Source organism: Cetorhinus maximus, chromosome 4 (assembly GCF_964194155.1).
Source record: "Cetorhinus maximus chromosome 4, sCetMax3.hap1.1, whole genome shotgun sequence".
In the NCBI taxonomy this organism is placed as follows: domain Eukaryota; kingdom Metazoa; phylum Chordata; class Chondrichthyes; order Lamniformes; family Cetorhinidae; genus Cetorhinus; species Cetorhinus maximus.
The window spans coordinates 176,923,193-176,943,216 of NC_135882.1; the positions used below are offsets into that span (position 1 = coordinate 176,923,193).

General features: G+C 42.4%; 1 protein-coding gene across 1 annotated transcript in view; it reads right to left on the bottom strand.

Moving 5' to 3' along the window:
• Nucleotides 1-589: 589 nt before the first annotated feature.
• The window catches only part of riok3 (RIO kinase 3 (yeast)), a 29,083-nt gene continuing 9,648 nt past the window's right edge, over nt 590-20,024 (bottom strand). The window contains exons 4-13 of the mRNA XM_078541173.1: nt 17,627-17,734; nt 12,585-12,694; nt 11,248-11,391; nt 9,245-9,372; nt 8,034-8,216; nt 5,713-5,872; nt 5,256-5,336; nt 4,169-4,258; nt 2,327-2,434; nt 590-1,429 (exon numbers count right to left, since the gene is read on the bottom strand). Coding sequence (XP_078397299.1) covers nt 1,334-1,429; nt 2,327-2,434; nt 4,169-4,258; nt 5,256-5,336; nt 5,713-5,872; nt 8,034-8,216; nt 9,245-9,372; nt 11,248-11,391; nt 12,585-12,694; nt 17,627-17,734 — 1,208 coding nt within the window. The 3' untranslated portion in view covers nt 590-1,333. The remainder of the gene's footprint in view (nt 1,430-2,326; nt 2,435-4,168; nt 4,259-5,255; nt 5,337-5,712; nt 5,873-8,033; nt 8,217-9,244; nt 9,373-11,247; nt 11,392-12,584; nt 12,695-17,626; nt 17,735-20,024) is intronic.

Consider the following 20,024-nt stretch of genomic DNA (forward strand, 5'->3'; position numbering starts at 1 on the left):
CCCATAACCCCTGATTCCTGTACTGATTAAAAATCTCTCAGCCTTGAACAGTGTTAACGACCCAGCCTCTACAGCCCTCTGTGGTAAAGAATTCCACAGATTCACTACCCTCTGAGAGAAGAAATTCCTCCTCATCCATGTTTAAATGGGCGACCCCTTACTCTGAGATTACCCCCTCTGGTCCTAGACTCTCCCAAAAGGGGAAGCAACCTCTCGGCATCTACCCTGTTAAGCTCCCCAAGAATCTTATGTTTCAATAAGGTCGCCTCTCATTCTTCTAAACTCCAATGAGTACAGGCCCAACTTACTCAACCTCTCCTTGTAAGAAAATCACTCCATACCCAGAATCAACCTCGTGAACCTTCTCTGGACTGCCTCCAATGCCAGTATATCTTGCCTTAGATAAGGGAACCAAAACTGTTCACAGTATTCTAGGTGTGGTCCAACTAGTGCCTTGTATATTTAGTCACAATGTCACAAGCGCAGTAATATTCATTCTAGATGCCACACAAAACATTCTGGATACACTCAGCTTACACAGCGTGTTTTGTTAAATGCCATTTATAAACACAAAATAAATAGCTTCCCATTTGATCCCAAATATTTTAATACCTTTTAGATTCATTAGTAATCTGTTGAATACAAACAGAATTTCATTATGTATTGTTTAAACAAATTGTGAGATGAGTTACAAAATCACCTCATAATACCACAAGTAGTTTCTAACTAATTTTTTTTTTAAAAAGTGAATGAAAAGCCAAATTACTTCTTCAGATTACATTCTGCTGCCCTCAGCATTTGCAGAGGTCTCAGTGAATCTGGTTGGAAAAAGTTATAGCTAGAGCGCAGGTGTTGCATTGCAGTGGCACCTCTCACAACACATCAAAATGGTAAATAAAAAGATTACAATTTCATAAAATAACACAGCGAATGTGCGCATCACTCTCACCCCATTTCAATGCGACCATGTTAAAACGTGCAACCTTTTGTGGTTGCGCTCTAAACGTCAAAATATGGCTTTCACTCAAAATGTAGTTTAAAGTCAAGATGCATTGTTTATTTGGTTTGAAATTCTGCCAACACAAGAGAATGCAGAGCATTTCTCTGTCACAGGTGCCAAATTAACATAAATGGTGTAGACAAAGGGAACACCAGCGGCATCTTCAACATCACCACACCAGTCTAATTTCTGTCGCAAATACCAATTACTGTATACAAACCTATCGATAATCTAATTTTAAATCAAATTAAATTGCACAATCAAATTTCCATCGCTGTTCAAGCCCAGCTTGCAAAGGTCAGTCTGCAAAATGTTTTAAAAGCCAGTCCTCCTTTAATCTTCTGCTGGAATTTCACATTCATAAATCATCCTCGCACGTTTCCCTATTTGTTGGACATGGTCTTCGTTGATTTTTTCCAAAGCTTCGATCTAAGATTTTTTTTTTTGATAAAGGCAAATACATTTTTAAGCACAGACGTTAAAATGAATGCATCCATTAATCTGATTTTACATTTTATACTTCAAAGAATTGCATGCTGTTAGTTTTCTTAGCCAAATATTTATCAATTGACAAAAGTTGAAGTTGCATTTTGTCTTAAAGCCAGACTCATTAAATCATCTGGCACATTTCACCCATCTGTAAACACCATGCAGAGAAATAAGCTCTCAGGTAATCAAAAGATTTCACATCACAGTAAAACAAAAATTAGCTTCATCCTTGCCCGTTCAATTACATTGTGAGGTTAGGACTGTTTTCCTTAGGGAAAAGAAGGTTGAGGGGAGATTTGATAAAGATATTCAAAATCATGAGGGGGGTCTGGACAGAATAGATAGGGAGCAACTTCCCACTTGGGAAAGGATCAAGAATGAGATGGCACAGATTGGAAGTAATTGGTAAAAGAAGCAAAAAAAAAAGGATGAGGAAAATCTTTTATGCAGCAAGTGTTCAGGGTTTGGAATGCAGTGCCTGAGAGTGTGGGAGGAGGCAGGTTCAATTGAAGCATTCAAAAGGGAATTAGACTGTTATCTGAAAAGGAAGAATCTGCAGGGTTAGGGGAGAGGTAGGGGGAATGGCACCAGGTGAGTTGCTCATTTGAAGAACTGGTGCAAACACGATGGGCCAAACAGCCTCCTTCTGCACCATTACAACTGTGATATTTCCCACTTTCAGCAATATATTAGAAAATACAAGTTACGTTGGTTTATCCAACGAAATGCTTACAAACTGAGTCCTCAAAAACAACTTGCATTTATAGAACTCCTTAAGCATAGTAACACATTTCAAGACACTTAAAAGCCATGCTTTATTCCATGAAAAGATTATACCTGAACAATGAAGTCCACTTCATTATCCGCTGTAATATCTAAACCAGAGACAGCATTGAAAAGCTCCCTTTCACCCATTGCGTCTGCAACTCCCGCCTTCTGAAAGAACTGCAATAAGAAAAGCAACAAAAAGGATCACTCTACATATGCGTAACATCATAAAACCATAAATTAAGCACGCCATCAATTCGAAAAGTACCAATTTCAAAATAAGAGACATGCATTTAACTAGCATTTTACAAAATGCCTGATGCTGCTCCTGGCATGCCCTCCTGCAGTCTTTATTGAACCAGGGTTGATCCCCTGGCTTGATGGTAATGGTAAAGTGGGGAATATAACAGGCCATAAGGTTACAGATTGTGTTTGAGTACAATTCTGCTGCTGCTGATGGCCCACAGCGCCTCATGGATGCCCAGTCTTGAGTTGCTAGATCTGTTTGAAATCTATCCCATTTAGCACAGTGGTAGTGCCACACAACACGATGGAGGGTATCCTCAATGTGAACTTGTCTCCACAATGACTGTGCGGTGGTTACTCCTATCGATTCTGTCATGGACAGATGCATCTGCGGCAGTCAGGTTGGTGAGGATGAGGTCAAGTCTGTTTTTCCCTCTTGTCGGTTCTCTCACCACCTGCCGCAGACCCAGTCTAGCAGCTATGTCATTTAGGACTCGGCCAGCTGTGGTGCTACCGAGCCACTCTTGGTGATGGACATTGAACTCCTCCACCCAGAGCACATTCTGTACCCTTGCCCCCTCAGTGCTTCCTCCGAGCGGTGTTCAACATGGAGGAGCACTGATTCATCAGCTGAGGGAGGGCGGTACATGGTGATCAGCAGGTTTCCTTGTCCTGATGCCATGAGACTTCATGGGGTCTGGAGTCAATGTGAAGTATGCCCAGGGCAACTCCCTCCTGACTGTATCCCACTGTGCCGCCACCTCTGCTGGGCCTGTCCTGCCAGTGGGACAGGACATACCCAGGGATGGTGATGGTGGTGTCTGGGACATTATCTGTAATGTATGATTCCGTGAGGATGACTATGTCAGGCTGTTGCTTGACCAGTCGATGCCGGGCGGACCGTCCTGTTTCTTTTTTTTTTGTGACTTTGTAGCGATTTGTTACAACTGAGTGTCTGGCTCGGCTATTTCAGAGTCAACCACATTGCTGTGGGTCTGGAGTCACATGTAGGCCAGACCAGGTAAGGACGGCAAGATTTCCTTCCCTAAAGGACATCAGTGAACCAGATGGGTTTTTACAACCATCGACAATGGTTTTGTGGTCATGGTTAGGCTTATAATTCCAGATTTTTATTGAATTCAAATTCCACCATCTGCTTTCAAACCCAGTCCCCAGAGCATTACCCTGGGTCTCTGGATTACTAGCCCAGCGACAATACCACCACACCATGGCCTCCCCAAGGAGAAGAGAAATTATAAACATGAGGAAAGGCAGAACATTTTTCTCTAGAAAAGAGAAGGCTGAGCGATGACCCAATAGAGATCATCAAAATTAGGAAGGGGTTTTATTGGGCAGATGTAGAGGTGATGCTTCCACTCATAGATCAAATAGGGAATTCAGGAGAAACTTCTTTAGCCAGGGAGTGGTTAGAACTTGTTGCCACCAGGAGTGGTTGGAGTGAAGAGCATCAGTACATTTCAGGGGAAGCTTGATAACTCGATGAGGAGGTGGTGAGATAGGATGAAGTGAAATAAGGTCGAAGTGGAGCTTTAACACTGGCCTGGAATGTTTGGCCAAGCAGCCTCCTTCGGGGATGTAAATTCCACATCAAACTGCACTCATTCTAGGCTAAGCTGTAAGAGAGAGAAGTAACGTAATGGATACCTGAGAAACATTCTTACAGTCCCTGAAGAGAAACTGAAGCCCATGAGGGTGAGTAGGTTCCACAGACTGACTGACATCGATCAGCCAAACCTGTGAAGAAACAAAAAACACAGGAAAGTTTATAATCATCTCGATCGTGTGAATCACCAACAGGGCATTTCTTTGCCATCGGAATTCCAGTTGGTGTCGTAAAACCATTTTAATGAAAGGATTCTGTACATGCTCCTTTAACACTGAGGTTGGGGGAAGAGGGTCACTTTAAGCACATGCTAAGATCTGCCAGCATTTCAATTGCCATTCAGGATTAAGACAAATCAAAACAATTCTATCATTCTAGATGTTAGGAGCATTTCTTCATGCAAGTATGTGTAGAAACTTAACTTTCACCCCCAAAGGCTGTTTGAAGTTGGGGTCAATTGATAATTTCAAAGCTACGGTGACTAAATCTTTCTTGGGTACAGAACCAAGGTAGATAAATGAAGTTGAAATATGGATCAGCCATAATCTAACTGAATGGCAGGTAGAACAGGCTCGAGCCGTGAATGGCCTCCCCTCCAACATTCCTACCAGGGTATGAATGATAATTTTTGTATTAGCAGGAAGTGGATTAAAAATTAGGCTAATTTAGAGTTTAAAATAATTGCTGAATCTACCTACAGCAATCTGAGAGGAAACCCACGGCCTCTACCTAGGACAAGGGCAGCAGACACATGGGAACACCACCACCTGCAAGTTCCCTTCCAAGCCACTCATCATCCTGACTTGGAAATATATCGCCGTTCCCTCACTGTCGCTGGGTCAAAATCCTGGAACTCCCTCCCTAACAGCACTGTGGGTGTACCTACACCACATGGACTGCAGCGGTTCAAGAAGGCAGCTCACCACCACCTTCTCAAGGGCAACTAAGAATGAGCAATAAATGCTGGCCCAGCCAGCGACGCCCATAACCAGTGAAGAAAGGACTTCACACTCCATTCCGATAGCTTCAAATTCATGTCTGGTATTCCTGCTTTCGGTTTCTACTCCATCCTCACCAAAATTCTCACATTTCTTACCCCCCCCTCTACACATGTAAAAGTATTCTCACCTTCCCCATATGCCACAGCATGTTGTACGCACTCAGATCAGCATGAACAAGCTTACATCCTGTGTATAGTTGCTGCATCATCTGCAAGGGAAGACAGACCATTAACAAATGGCACAAAGAAAGCCTTTGCTTAGCAAATATCGAATGATAGAGAAAAGAGAAAGCCGAGTTGACGAGATCGACGGTTTGAAGATGAAAGGCAGGGTAGACTAGAGAAGATGGAGGGTATGTCTGTGTTTGGGCACCCGCCCCACAGCCAGACAGACACCCTCCCACATGCCCAGAAACACCCACCCGCACCCACACCCCCCTCCCCACACACAAATTTTCAAGACTTGAGATATTTTCAATTCTGTTTGGATTCACCAAACAATTGACAGTTACAGTATGATTGAAAACAGCAGAACATTTTCGTTATCATTGCAAGTTGAGTGCATGTAGAGAAAGAATAACCTACATATAAAACCTGGTAGTAGGCACGTTTCATATCTTCGGAGCTGAGTTTGACATCCTTTAATTTAGGAGCTGGCACGTGATCCTGGCCAATGAAGGACATCACCAGAACATGCTTCTTAAGCATAATCACCTCTGGACAGGGAATTCCAGCTTCCTGCATTCTGCAGAAAAATAAACAGATCAATAACTTGGATTATTGATTAGCACCTTTAACATAAGAACTGCCCACACGAGCATAATCAGACATAATTTGATACTGAACTACATATACACTAATGACACCCAACTCTAGAGTTTCCAACGTCTCACTCAACTCCTCCGCTGTGTCTAAATTATCAGGCAGTTTATCCAGTGCTAGATGAGCAGAAATTTCTTCCAGTGAAACGTTCGGAAGGCCCAAGACCTCGTCTTTGGCCCTTGCTCTCAACTCTGCTCCATATCCCATCCCTCCACCCTGGCAATGGTCTGTGTCTGAGCCAGACTGTTCACAACTTCAGTGCCCTTTCTGACCCCGAGATGAGCTTCTGACCACATATTCGCGCCATCACGCTGCCTGTTTACAGTTCCATAACATCGCTCAACTCCACCCGTCTTACTTCAGCTGCTACTGAATCCCTCATTCATGTCATTGTTGACTTGACTATTCCACCATACTCCTTGCTGGTCTCCAACATTTTACCCACAGTATAATGAAGTCATTCAAAACCCTGCTGCCCCTGTCCTGACCCTCAGCAAACCCGTTCACACATTGCTTGCTGACATACATCAGCTTCCAGTTAAGCAATGCCTGTTTTTAAAATTCTCATCCTTGTTTTCAAATCCCTTCATAGCTTTGCCCCTCCCTATCTCTCTAATCTCCTCCAGCCCCACAACCCTCAGATCTCTTGCGCCCCTCCAATTCCAGCCTCTTGATCATCCACTGGGGGTCGTGCTTTCAGCTGCCTGGGTCCTAAGCTCTGGATCTCTCCACCTCTCTTTCCTCCTATAAGACGCTCCTTAAAACTTAAGCAGCTGAAGGTCCAGCCGCAGATGGTGGGTGATGAAAATCAGGGATGGGTGAGTGTCAGATTTAAGAGGGACATAGAAATCATGGCGAGTTTTAATAGCGGAGGTGGTCGAAAAGATAGACACCATGTAGGAAGGGCTGGTGAACAGAAAAAAAAAGCCGCTTTATTCTTCACTCATCTTGATTCATTTGATTTGTCTACAGATGTATGGTGAAGCTTGCAATGGTATCCAAAAATCATACAATTATAATTACCCCTTGATCATCCAATAGGATTAAGAGATAGTATAAAACTAGAAGGAAGGGGTTGTACAACTGCAAAGAATACTGGAGATATATTTGGAAATACAAAGGGTTACAAGGACTAACAGCAGCAAAACGGAAAATCATAAAAAAAAGCTTGTGAGGGTGTCATAAAAAGTTTCAACAAGTATATTGAGAGAGAGAGAGAGAGAGAGAGAGAAGGCGGCCTCAGGTAATGTGGGTTCTTAAAGACAGCCACAGGTGATAAAGGAATTGAAAGTTAAGAAAATGGCAGACTTTTTTATTCTTTCATGAGATGTGGGTGTCGCTGGGCAAGACCAGCATTTGTTGCCCATCCCTAATTGCCCTTGAACTGAGCGGCTTGCTAGGCCATTTCAGAGGGGCAGTTAAGAGTCAACCACGTTGCTGAGGTTCTGGAATCACACGTAGGCCAGACCAGGTAAGGATGGCAGATTTCCTTCCATAAAGGACATTAGTGAAGCAGATGATTTATGACAATCAATGAAAGTTTCATAGTCACCGTTACTGAGACTAGTTTTCAATTCCAGATTTATTAAATTTAAATTCCAGCAGCCGCCATGATGGGATTTGAACCCATGTTCCCCACACTAAATAATTCCTTCGTAATGTTCTTCACAGAAGAGGAGGAAGAGGTTGAGGTGGCAAAGATACCAAAAATATTTTTTCAAAAACAAATCATGGAGAAGAGCTTTGGCAGGTGCAAAAAATAATTAAAATGTTTAATGGAATGTGGTATTTAAAGCTCTGGTTAGACCCCAACTGTGTTCGGTTCTGGGCACCACACACCCCTCCCATGTCAGCCAGGGCTACACCAGCCAGTCCCCTACGATACCTGTGGAAGCAGTCGTCAATGCATCACACAAACTGTGGCAATTAAGTCTACGTGATTGCAATTTCTCCTGTAATAAATTGACAGAATTCGAAACGTTCAATAAGTGTGAAACTGCCATGGGACAGAACGAGAGTGCACCAAATTTTCTAACTTCACAAACCTCAGGTCAATTTTTCAATTCAAAAGAAAGAGGCACTACCTGACCAAGTTGTGCATCTCCTTCTCTGCCCACATGCGAATGATTTTGCGAGGATTCAGATGGCTAAAGCGGTCTTTGAATCTATAATCATCTTTGATGTACTTATCACGGTTCTTGAACTCATTAAGCGTCGTTTTAAAAACTTTGATGGCACACTCTGCGGGAACCATTTTGTCATCCATGCTTGAGAGAGAGAGAGAGAAACCACAATGAATTTGTGCAAATGTTAATTACAGTTTGGAGATGCATGTTACAGCCAGCAGGAAACACCTATATCATCATGCTGGTGATAGAAAGAATCATCTCTGTAACAGGTCACTTTTGAGTATTGCTGAGAAAATAGGCATGCTATCTAATCTTTTCATCTTGCACTCGTCAGGATATCTCACAAGAAATTACCAATCTGTAATGGGGGAACAACAATTTATACTGCATGAGAAGAGAGTGCTGATTGGTGGAGGCATTGCCAAGAAGAATGCAGCATGGGGCAGTTAACTCACCAGCTTTGTTCAAATTCAAACCAGGCAGATCGACGATTAATCAAGGCATTGCCCAGGGAATGACTGTTCCCGAATTTTTTGTTTAGATGAAAAAGGTGCAAAGTGTGGACATGTTCCTTCTCTCTGTGAAGGACAAGGCCTGACAGAGAATCTATGTGGCGTCTAGCACATGTAAGCAAGCCACACTGCGAGCCCAACTTACAATCTTAAATTGGGTCTTTCAATTCCATAGGATTGCACGTTATATACATCACAGAGAAAGGCCACTCGGCCCAACAGGACTATGCCAATGTTTAGGTTCCACACAAACCTCCTCCCACCCTATTTTATCTCACCATATCCTTCTATTCCTTTCTCCCTCATGTGTTTATCCAAATTCCCCTTAAATCCATCTCTGCTATTCACTTCCACCCACTCCCTGTGGTGGTGAGTTCCACATTCTCGTCACTCTCTGGGTAAAGGAGCTTTTCCTGAAATCCCCCCCATCGGATTTATTACTGACAACTTTAAATTTATGGCCCCTGGTTTTACACTCCCTATTGTAAATAGAAATATCTTCTCTGCGTCCACCCTATCGAATACCTTCATTATTTTAAAGATCCCAATCAGGTCACCCCTCAGTCTTCTCTTCTCGAACTCAATCTCTGCTGATAGGTAGAATTTCTGCGAGGAGGGTGGGGGGGGACGGCTTATTTTTAGACGAATATGTACCTTCCTCCTTTAGCATGGAAGATCACAGACTCTTTGCCTGTGCTGATGCAGCCACTGACGCTTTCCAATACCCCAGCATTCACCATTTTGTACAGCAGCAAACGAGTTTTCGAGTCTACAGCTTGGTCCTGAGGTGGCAAGAGAATAGGCAATGGGAATTTAGACAGCAAACCAGCTCACCGTCAATCAAAAATAAAGACAATTACATTTATCATCAGTCAACTTTCCCCAGTGCAGATTGAAACTATGTTACCAGAGAACAGTTCTTGTTCAAAGACATTGCTTTAAATACTTTAAAACAGACAGAGCCAGTAAAAGACAGTCATGCCACAGTGCAAAGTATTAATGCGCTAAAATCATACCAGACCATACAAAACATTTGTTGCTGGCTCAACAACAGGGGAAACAAGAATTCAATCACCTCTTGGAAGGCAAAGATTAGCATAATATCACAAAGTATTTTTTAAAGACTGATTTATTAATCACCAACCGCTGATCTTAAGCCAATTTAAACAACTAGTCATTTCAACATTGAATCACATAGGGGCTGGAGCACATCAACATTTCCATCGTATTCACACTGGTTCTTTTCTCTTTTTGATAGCTTCTCCTTATTTACTCTGTTTCCAGAGGCAGGAGGGTGGCTAACTGGAGGGCAAAAGACTTCAGATAATTGGCAAAAGAGCCAATGGCAGATGAGGAGAAATTTTCTCCCCTTAATTCAGCGAGTTGTGGCAATCAGGAATGCGCTGCCTGAAAGGGCAGTGGAAGCAAATTCAATAATAACTCTCAAAAGGGAGCGAGATAAATACTTGAAGGGGGGGAAAAAATTCAGAGTTATGGGGAAAGAGGGAGAGAAATGGGACTAATTAGATAGCAGTTTCCAAGAGCTGGCACAGTCATGATAAGCTGAATGGCCTGTGAAGATGGATGTTATCTTTTTAAATATTTTTGGGAATATGGTGGTATTCTGTAAAGAAGGGTGTGTGTGTATGTGTGTGTATGGCTGTGTGCGTCCATGGGTAATGAAACTGGGGGAAAGTTAGTAAAGACAGCTTGTCTATAGGAACTGAGAGGCGAAAGGTAAAGGAGCTAATTGCATGCATTTGTAATGAGTGGCTATGGTGAAATTGCAATTACAAGTAAATAAGTTGGGTTTTAAAATTTACATTAGGTGATAGGTAACAACTTGACTTTTCAGCTGCCAAACTAAAAAAGGGAGTTTCAGGGACCTGTGCAATTTACGAAGGTTTCATAAGTAAACAAGGGAAGGTTATTAAATTTTATCTGACTCGAAAGTAGAGGCAATAGGAAGACATGAACCCATTTTATATTTTGGAAAAGTTGAGTTCACAAAGGTGTTTAGGACAATGGAGCCTAGGATGAAAGGGAAAAAAAGATATTTAAGGGAGATGTTTAGTTGAGTTGAGGTGGCTGTGCAGGGGAGATATCCTGAGACCAGCTCTGTGCTGAGAAAAAGGGTGAATTTGAAGCAGGCCATCCAGTTTCAAGCCAGACAAGTCTTTATTTTCAGAAAGCAGGCTGTTTCTGAACTTCCTTCAGTTCCGCAGCAGAGTGGAAGAGAGTGAGAAGTCATGTGATATACTTTATTAAAGTAGCAGCAGTTTTTGCCTTGGGTAATATTACGTAGATTTTTAGCCATAAAAATCTATAAGGGAGCTGTTACCAAGTAGTTGTGTGCTTTGATGAAGTGGGTTTTTTTGGGATTGGAAGACTATTTCAACTGTGCAATTTTAATCTTGTTTGTTTTTTGTTAATGAATCTTTTTAATTTTTAAATCTTAAAAGTGTTACTGGGATTCTATGCTTCTGGGGTCAGTAGTTTTGCCCTGGTTTGCAAAAAAGGATGATTGGTAAGACAAGTTTTCCTCTGGGATTTGGCTTGCTCAGCGAATAGCATCAGCTGCAGTCCTAACACCGCCTCCTATGCTGTTATCCCTCTGTGCTAGGTCACATTTAACACGTTAACAAAGTGAGACATACAGAGGTAGAATGTTCTTTCTTCTCGTGAATCCTAGCACTGCGACGCTGTTCAGAATACGAGTGCTGCTTTAGCGCATTGAAAACACGGTTAGATAGTTTCAAATCCATCCCGATTCCGTCTCCAACTTGGAACTCTGGAGCAAACTATAAAGAAAAACAAATTTGGGATCATTAAATTTATTTATTTTTTTTACTTGCTCATGGATTGTCTCCAATAAGGTCAACAGTTATCGCTATCCTTGATTGCCCTTAAGCTTACCTAGCACTATCCAGGTTATGGCTTTCAGCACACTATCAATGGGTCTTACATTTACAGTTTAGCAAGAGGAAACTCCCCTTTATAAGAAAATAAGTATCATGACACAGCCGAAAGCCAGAGGGAAACTTGAAACAACTGTCATAACCCATTTTTGCAATTTGTATTTTTTGAGTTGCAGGCTTTGAATTCAGTAGTTATAAGGCCAGCAAGTCTCAAGAAGTTTTTTTTATATAAAACTAAATTAAGTATTTATTAATTTAACAAAGTAAACATATACACATGGCTACAAATTCCTACTATAATAACTTTTAAACAAATCCCCAAATTAATCTGACTCTCAGTTACACCCCCTTTAAGGCAACAGTGAAACTCAGATTTAAAAAGACCCCAGGCAAAGCAAATTTGACCATACAAATTCAAAAGGAGTTTCCTTGCAGACACAGTTGCGGGCATACAGGCAGGTTAGATCTTAAATGCCTCTGCCTTACACACAAACTCCTTTCTGTTTGTACCTAGCTTTTCCTTTGAATGTAAATTTCCCGTTGTATTACGAGGTTTTTAATGTCACATCTTCTAACAATAACATTTTCATCCCACTAATTTTATTAGTAATATAAACACATTGCTTGGCGTCTCCCAGCTCGGTACAAGATTTTACTCCCACTCAAATGCCTTTTTCAACAAATGCAAATGTACCCCCCTTAACACCCATGTTTATAAACTTCCCCATGTTTGTCTAATTACCATTTCAAACCTACTTCTTTCTATACATCAAAGCACCCAGACTAGCTGTCTTTAATCCAATTAAGATGCACACACACACACAAATAGACAGACGGCAATAAACTCTATTTTTAAAAAAAATTTTCCAATAACATTATAGATATGAATCTCATGACTATGCAGACGGTAAATAGCATATTTAATATTATTTTTCACAGTACATGCTATGTATTTAATATCTATTTTGAAAGGGTAGAAACAAGCAGCTCAACAAGTGTAAACAACACCACTCCTACTCCACCCAGAATACAAGTATGTGATAGCAAGAGAGATATGAATAGAGAGAAATGTTTACATTTTCCATTCGAGCAGTGTTCCTTCTGCCACAAGTCACTTCGTCATGCTTGGTGGTAATCTCTCTGCCCTTTCCTACAAACCCGCGTTTTGCATTTGTTGAAGGTTTATCTGCCAGTACAAAAATTTTCAACTCCTTGGTTAGAAAAATTAAAGATACATTAGACAAAACCTTAATTAAAAAACCTAAAACACTTATTCTTTATCTTGAAGCCTCTTGCACCAAAATAGTAATACATCCAACCTGTGTAAAGGGTCTTACAAACATGTCAACCACTGGCTCTTTACTGTTGATTGAAATATATTAGCAAGGAATGTCAGACAATTCCATGTCTTTCATACAGTGATGTATTATAGTAACAAGTAGTGCTTGAACTCACTCAGATCTAGGATGAAGACTATTCATACACTCCGTATGTGTCACAATGACAAGGAAGAGTCTAATAGAATGACAACAGGAGTCATTCCAGATGACAGAATACAATTAGTCCCACTCGACTCCCCCCAACCTCCACCCCATTTGTTAAAAAGTGCCTTAACTGTTAAGAATAGACGAGAGGCAGAAACACTTGGGGTTCAGGTACAATAATCCCAAATTCCAGTCTAGCTGTTTAAAAGAGCAAGTAAATGGAATTTTAAGTTTTTTAATTGGGATATAGAGTGTATAAAAGTATAAGCTCATTCTGAATCCATACAAATCATCGTCTAGACCAGTTAGAAAACAGTGTTCAATTTTTAATGAGCCCTGCTTCAAGAGGTAGGTGAGTCTAGAACCAGGAGAGACAGTCTTAGAATAAGGGTCAGGCCATTTAGGACTGAGATGAGGGGAATTTCTCCACTCAGAACCTGGTGAATCTTTGGAATTCTCTACCCCTGAGGGCTGTGGAGGCTTAGTTATTGAGCATGTTCAAAGCAGAGACCGATAGATTTCCAGATACCAATGACATCGAAGGATAGCGCAGGAAGATGGCGTTCAGGTAGAAGATCAGTCATGATCTAGTTAAATAGCAGAACAGGCTCAAGGGGCTGAATGGCCTCCTCCTGCTCCTATGTGCAAGGCCAGGACAACGGTGGAGAAAAAAACTCAGGTTTCAGTTATGAGAAAAGATCGGAAAAATTGAAGCTTTTTCAAAGCAAAGGTGGTTAAAAATCTGAATGAGGTGCTCCAAACATATGAGGGGTTTTGACATCCAATAGGAAAACAACTTTAACCACTGTGAGATGAGTCAGTAACTAGTGCACATAAATTTAAGATTATCAGCGTGAAAACAAGGGGGAGGGAAAAAGGGTGATTTTATTTTTCTATTTTTAAGATTTTTTTTAAAACACAGATGTTAGGAAATCGAACGTCCACGAGAAACAGCTGTGAAAATAAAAAAAGACTGCATTTATATAGTGATTTTCATAACTACAAATGTCTCAAAGCACTTTACAGCCAATGATGTGTGGTCAGTGTTACATGAAATGACGGTCAATCTGCACAGTTAACTCCTGTAATTGGGGAGGCAGTGCGTAGTGGTATTGTCACTGGACTGGTAATCCAGGGTAATCCTCTGGGGACCCGGGTTCAAATCCCACCACGGGATTTCAATAAAAATCTGGAATTAAAAAGTCTAATGATGACCATGGAATGATTGTTGTAAAAACCCATCGGGTTCACTAATGTCCTTTAGGGAAGGAAATCTGCTCACCTGGTCTGGCCTACATATGACACCAGACCCACAGCAATGTGGTTGACTCTGAAATACCCTCTGAAATGGCCTAGCAAGCCACTCAGTTGTGTCAAACTGCTAACAAATCTCAAAAAAGGAATGAAACTGGACAGACCACCCAGCATTGAACTAGGCACCGGAAACAACAATGGCGATCTCAGCCCTGTCGACCCTGCAAAGTCCTCCTACTAACATCTGGGGGCTAGTGCCAAAATTGGGAGAGCTGTCTCACAGACTAGTCAAGCAACAGCCTGACATAGTCATCCTCAGGGAATCATACCTTACAGATAATGTCCCAGACATCACCATCACCGCCATCCCACCGGCAGGGCAGACCCAGCACAGGTGGCGGCACAGTGGTATAGAGTCAGGAAGGAGTTGCTCTGGGAGTCCTTAACATCGACTCCGAACCCCATGAAATCTCATTACGTCAGGTCAAACATGGGCAATGAAACTTCCTGCCGATTACCACATACCGCCCTCCCTCAGCTGATGAATCAGTGCTTCTCCATGTTGAACGCCACTTGGAGGAAGCACTGAGGGTGGCAAGGGTGCAGAATGTACTCTGGGTGGGGGACTTCAATGTCCGTCACCAGAGTGACTCGGTAGCACCACAACTGATCGAGCTGGCTGAGTCCTAGAGGACATAGCTGCTAGACTGGGTCTGTGGCAGGTGGTGAGGAAACCAACAAGAGGGAAAAACATACTTGACCTCATCCTCACCAACCTGCCCGCCCCAGATGCATCTGTCCATGACAGTATCAGTAGGAGTGACCACCACACAGTCATTGTGGAGACAAAGTCCCGCCTTCACATTGAGGATACCCTCCATTGTATTCTGTGGCACTACCACCATGCTAAAGGGGATAGATTTCAAATAGACTGAGCAACTTAAGACTGGGCACCCATGAGGCCCACAGCGCCATCAGCAGCAGCAGAATTGTACTCAATCACAATATGTAACCTCATGGCCCAGCATATCCCCCACTCTACCATTACCATAAAGCTAGGGGATCAACCCTGGTTCAATGAAGAGTGCAGGAGGGCATGCCAGGAGCAGCATCAAGCATACCTAAAAATGAGGTGTCAACCTGGTGAAGCTATAACACAGGACTACTTGCATGACAAGCAGCAGTGATAGACAGAGCTAAGTAATTCCACAACCAACAGATTAGATCTAAGCTCTGCAGTCTTGCCACATCCAGTTGTGAATGGTGTTAGGCAAATAAATAAATAAATAATAAATAAATAACTCACTGAAGGAGGAGGCTCCACAAATATCCCCATCCTCAATAATGGGAGAGCCCAGCACATCAGTGCAAAAAGATAAGGCTGAAGCATTCGCAACAAATTCAGCCAGAAGTGCCAAGTGGATGATCTATCGCAGCCTCCTCTGGATGCCCCAGCATCACAGTCTTCAGCCAATTCGATAAACTCCACTTGATATCAAGAAATGGCTGAAGGCAAGTAACATTCACACCACACAAATGTCAGGAAATGACCATCTCCAACAAGAGAGAATTCAACCATTGCCACTTGACATTCAATGGCATTACCATCGCTGAATCCCCCACTATCAACATCCTGGGGGTTACCATTGACCAGAAACTGAACTGGACCCACCATATAAATACTGTGACTACAAGAGCAAGTCAGAGGCTAGGAATCCTGCGATGAGTAACTCATCTCCTGACTCCCCAAAGCCTGTCCACCATCTACAAGGCATGAGTCAGGAGTGTGATGCAATACAGTCCACTTGCCTGGATGAGTGCAGCTCCCACAACACTCAAGAAGCTTGACACCATCCAGGACAAAGCAGCCTGCTTGATTGACACCACATCCACAAACATTCACTCCCTCCACCGCCAACGCACAGTGGCAGCAGTGTGTACCATCTACAAGAGGCACTGCAGGAATTCGCCAAGGCTCTTAGTCAGCACCTTCCAAACCCATGACTGCTACATTCTAGAAGGACAAGGGCAGCAGATAGATGGGAACACCACTACCTGGTAGTGCCACTGCCAAGCCACTAACCATCCTGACTTGGAAATATATTGCCATTCCTTCACTGTAGCTGGGTCAAAATCCTGGAATTCCCTTCCTGACATCACTGTGGGTGTACCTACATCACATGGACTGCAGTGGTTCAAGGAGGCAGCTCACCATCACCTTCTTAAGGACAACTAGGGATGGGTAATAAATGCTGGCCTGGCCAGCGTCATCCACATCCCGTAAATGAATGTTTAAAATTGCAACGCCAACTATTACCATATCATGCCTTTACTGATGTTAATTGAAGGGGAAATATTGGCCAGGATACCAAGGCAAACTCCCCTGCTCTTCTCTGCAGTAGTGCCATGGAACCTTTCACATCCATCTGAGCAGTCGCATGCTAGATTTAGTGTCTCATCCGAAAGGCAGCACCTCCAACAGTGCAGCACTTCCACAGTACTCCAATGGAGCGTCAGCCGAGGTTTTTGAGCTAACGCCCTGGAGTGTAACTTCAACTCAGAAGCAAGAGAATCAGAGGCGAGTGTGCTACCCACTGAGCCACAACTGACACTTTAGTCAGAGATAAAGCTTTTAAAAGAGAAGTGGATTAATAGTTTTAAAAAAAATTTAAACCGACATGAGAATTGTCAACTGAGTTGATTCGGAGAGCTAGCACAGCTGGGAATTTTTTAAAAATTCATGCTCGAGATCGCTGACAAGACCAGCATTGATTGGTCATTCCTAAAACTGAGTGGCCCTTTCAGAGAATAATTAAGAGCTGACCATGCTGATGTGGGACTGAAGACAAGTACAGGCCCAGATTGAGCAAGAACAGCAAGTTGCCTTCCCTAGAAGATTAGTGAACTTTACTTTACTATCCATGGGACGTGGGCATCACTGGCTAGGCCAGCATTTATTGCTCATCCCTAATTGTCCTCGAGAAGGTCGTGGTCAGCTGCCTTCTTGACCTAACTGGGTTTTTATAACATCCACAGTTGCTTGCTTTGAAAAGAGAAACTGAACTTAAATGCTCAAGGTTTCACGGTGGGATTTGAACCCATGTCCTCAGGATTATTAGTTCAGGCCTCTGTGATGGGACAAACTGTTTCATTTGGCGCTGTAAAATATACTATTTTTTCTCGAGATGTGGGGAAAGTCAAACAATTGTGATTTCTTAAAGGAATTGTAAGCACACAAGGAATTGTAAGGATTTCTCAAGGAGTAAGGCAGAGGTGACTTCCTTAATCATTATCATGTGATGCATCATACAGGAGGTCAGGGCTAAATTAATATATTCAGAGACATCAGATAAGCTCAGTGCTATCAAGTGAGACATTACCAGGACCATAGGGATCGTGCCGTGTATCCTGCCAATCAACTTCATCATCCGAGCTTTCACTGTCTTCAAAAGGATGCACCATTCGATAATTCTCAAAAGAAATGGAAACTGAGTGGAGGGAGAGAACACAATAATATTTGTTTATTTTATATATTTGCATATACAGACACCATAAGCCCCCTGTCAATCACACCTTCAGACTTGATGCTCAAGGGACTGGAATTGATTTTACATCTATTATTTGTATGCTTTACTATTGTCCACTCACTGCATTATGGCCGAGGAAATAATCCTGCTTAGTCAGGAACTCTTCTGCTGTTTCAGTCATGAGTTCTGTTTGCTGCAGTTTGCAGAGACTGTTTAAATAAGCTTTTTTATTCATTAACTGGATTTGGGCTTCGCTGGCTGGGCCAGCATTTATTGCCCAATCCTAGATGCCCTTGAGAAGGTGGTGGTGAGCTGCCTTCTTGAACCGCTGCAGTCCATGTGGTGTAGGTACACCCACAGTGCTGTTAGGGAGGGAGTTCGAGGATTTTGACCCAGAGACAGTGAAGGAACGGCGATATATTTCCAAGTCAGGATGTTGAGTGGCTTGGAAGGGAACTTCCAGGTGGTGGTGTTCCCATGTGTCTGCTGCCCTTGTCCTTCTAGGTGGTAGCAGTCATGGGTTTAGAAGGTGCTAAGGAACCTTGGTGAGTTTCAGCAGTGCATCTTGTAGATGGTGCACACTGCTGCCAATGCTCGTTGGTGGTGGAGGGAGGGAATGTTTGTGGAAGAGGTGACAATCAAGTGGGCTTTGTCCTGGATGGTGTCAAGCTTCTTGAGTGTTGATGGAGCTCCATTCATCCAGGCAAGTAGAGAGTATTTCATCACACTCCTGACTTGTGCCTTGTGGATGGTGGACAGGCTTTGGGGAGTCAGGAGGCAAGTTCCTCGCTGCAGGATTCCTAGCCTCTGTTCATTATGAGCCCTGCTGTGAGTGCATCTCACCTCCGACTCAATGGCTGGCAAAGGCATCAATACTCAGTGATTTTTGTACATGTTAAATTATTTAGTATTGATATTATATGTTTACAGCAGTTGCCTTGTCTACACGGGTATTAATATTCTCTCGGATTTATTTCTTAAATTATTTCGTATTTATGTCGCTGTATGTTTGGGGCAATTATCTTATTTGCAGGGGCTATTTTGATACTCCGAGTCGTGGCTGCACTGAACCATTTGCTGAACCTTGTAAAGCCAGGAATCAATCCCAGGTCAGTGTTTCAATAGAGCAAATAAACTCAAAATTAGGACATGATTTGCTTGGAAAATACAATTCAAGTTGCAATGGTGTTAAAGTTAACTTAAAACCAAGAATGAATAATATTGATTTTTGGACAAGCATAAATTTTTTGGTGGATTTTTGTAAAATACAATACAAGGTAGGCTTCGTAACAGAGCTGTGCTCCTTGATGTAGCATTGTCGGTAGAAGAATTATATTAATATTGTTACGTTATTGCTAATGAGCTATCAAAACTGATTCCTTTTAGGTGACACAGAGCAGAGTGAAAAATAAATATGTTGCACTGTTCCTGGCTGGTTTCGAACTGTTTTAGTGAAGAACCAGCAGAAGCCAGGTGAGCGAAATGGCTTCCCAGTTTGGTGCAAATCACAATGGCTTGAAGCACCCATGAGGTGGCGCTTGGCTTCTGTTGGATCCTTCCCCAATTGAGCAAAAAAAAACACTACTGAAATTTGGACCCCAACAAGGAGGTTTAAAAAATAAAATAGCAGTACTGCACCGATGTGCCAGCATAGGTTTTGTGCTCAGCATCTCTGGAGTGGGACTTGAACCTGCAGCCAACTGACTCAAGGATGCTGCTAGTGAACCACAGCTGACACCTAGCAGCCTTCAACAGTCTTCTATTATTATTAGGATAGTAAGAAAATAACTTCATTATAAATCCTGTCGGAATGTTGTTTGCTTGCGAGGGAGGATATGGGGGTTAGGTGGGAAATGTTTAATTACGATGCTCCATCCATCATGAGATATGGTCCAGGGCTTGATGGGAGCCTTTTCCTGCCTGTCAGTTTTGTATTTTCATATTAATTCTTAGATGAATTGAATAACTTCAAAACTCTTGCTATTTTGTGGAATAATACAATGAATCCCCAACTGACTATTGAAAATGATTTTAGATTTTGCAAGTCAGTGATTCAGCAATTGCATCTTTCGAGCTGTTAGGTTTGAACCTTTTCTAAAGAAAAGGATGTCTTGCTGCAATTATATAGAGCCTTGGTGAGACCACTCCTGGAGTAATGTGTTTTGGTCTCCTTACCTAAGCAAAGATATGCTTGCCATAGAGGGAATGCAGCGAAGGTTCACAAAATTAATTCCTGGGATGGAGCGATTGT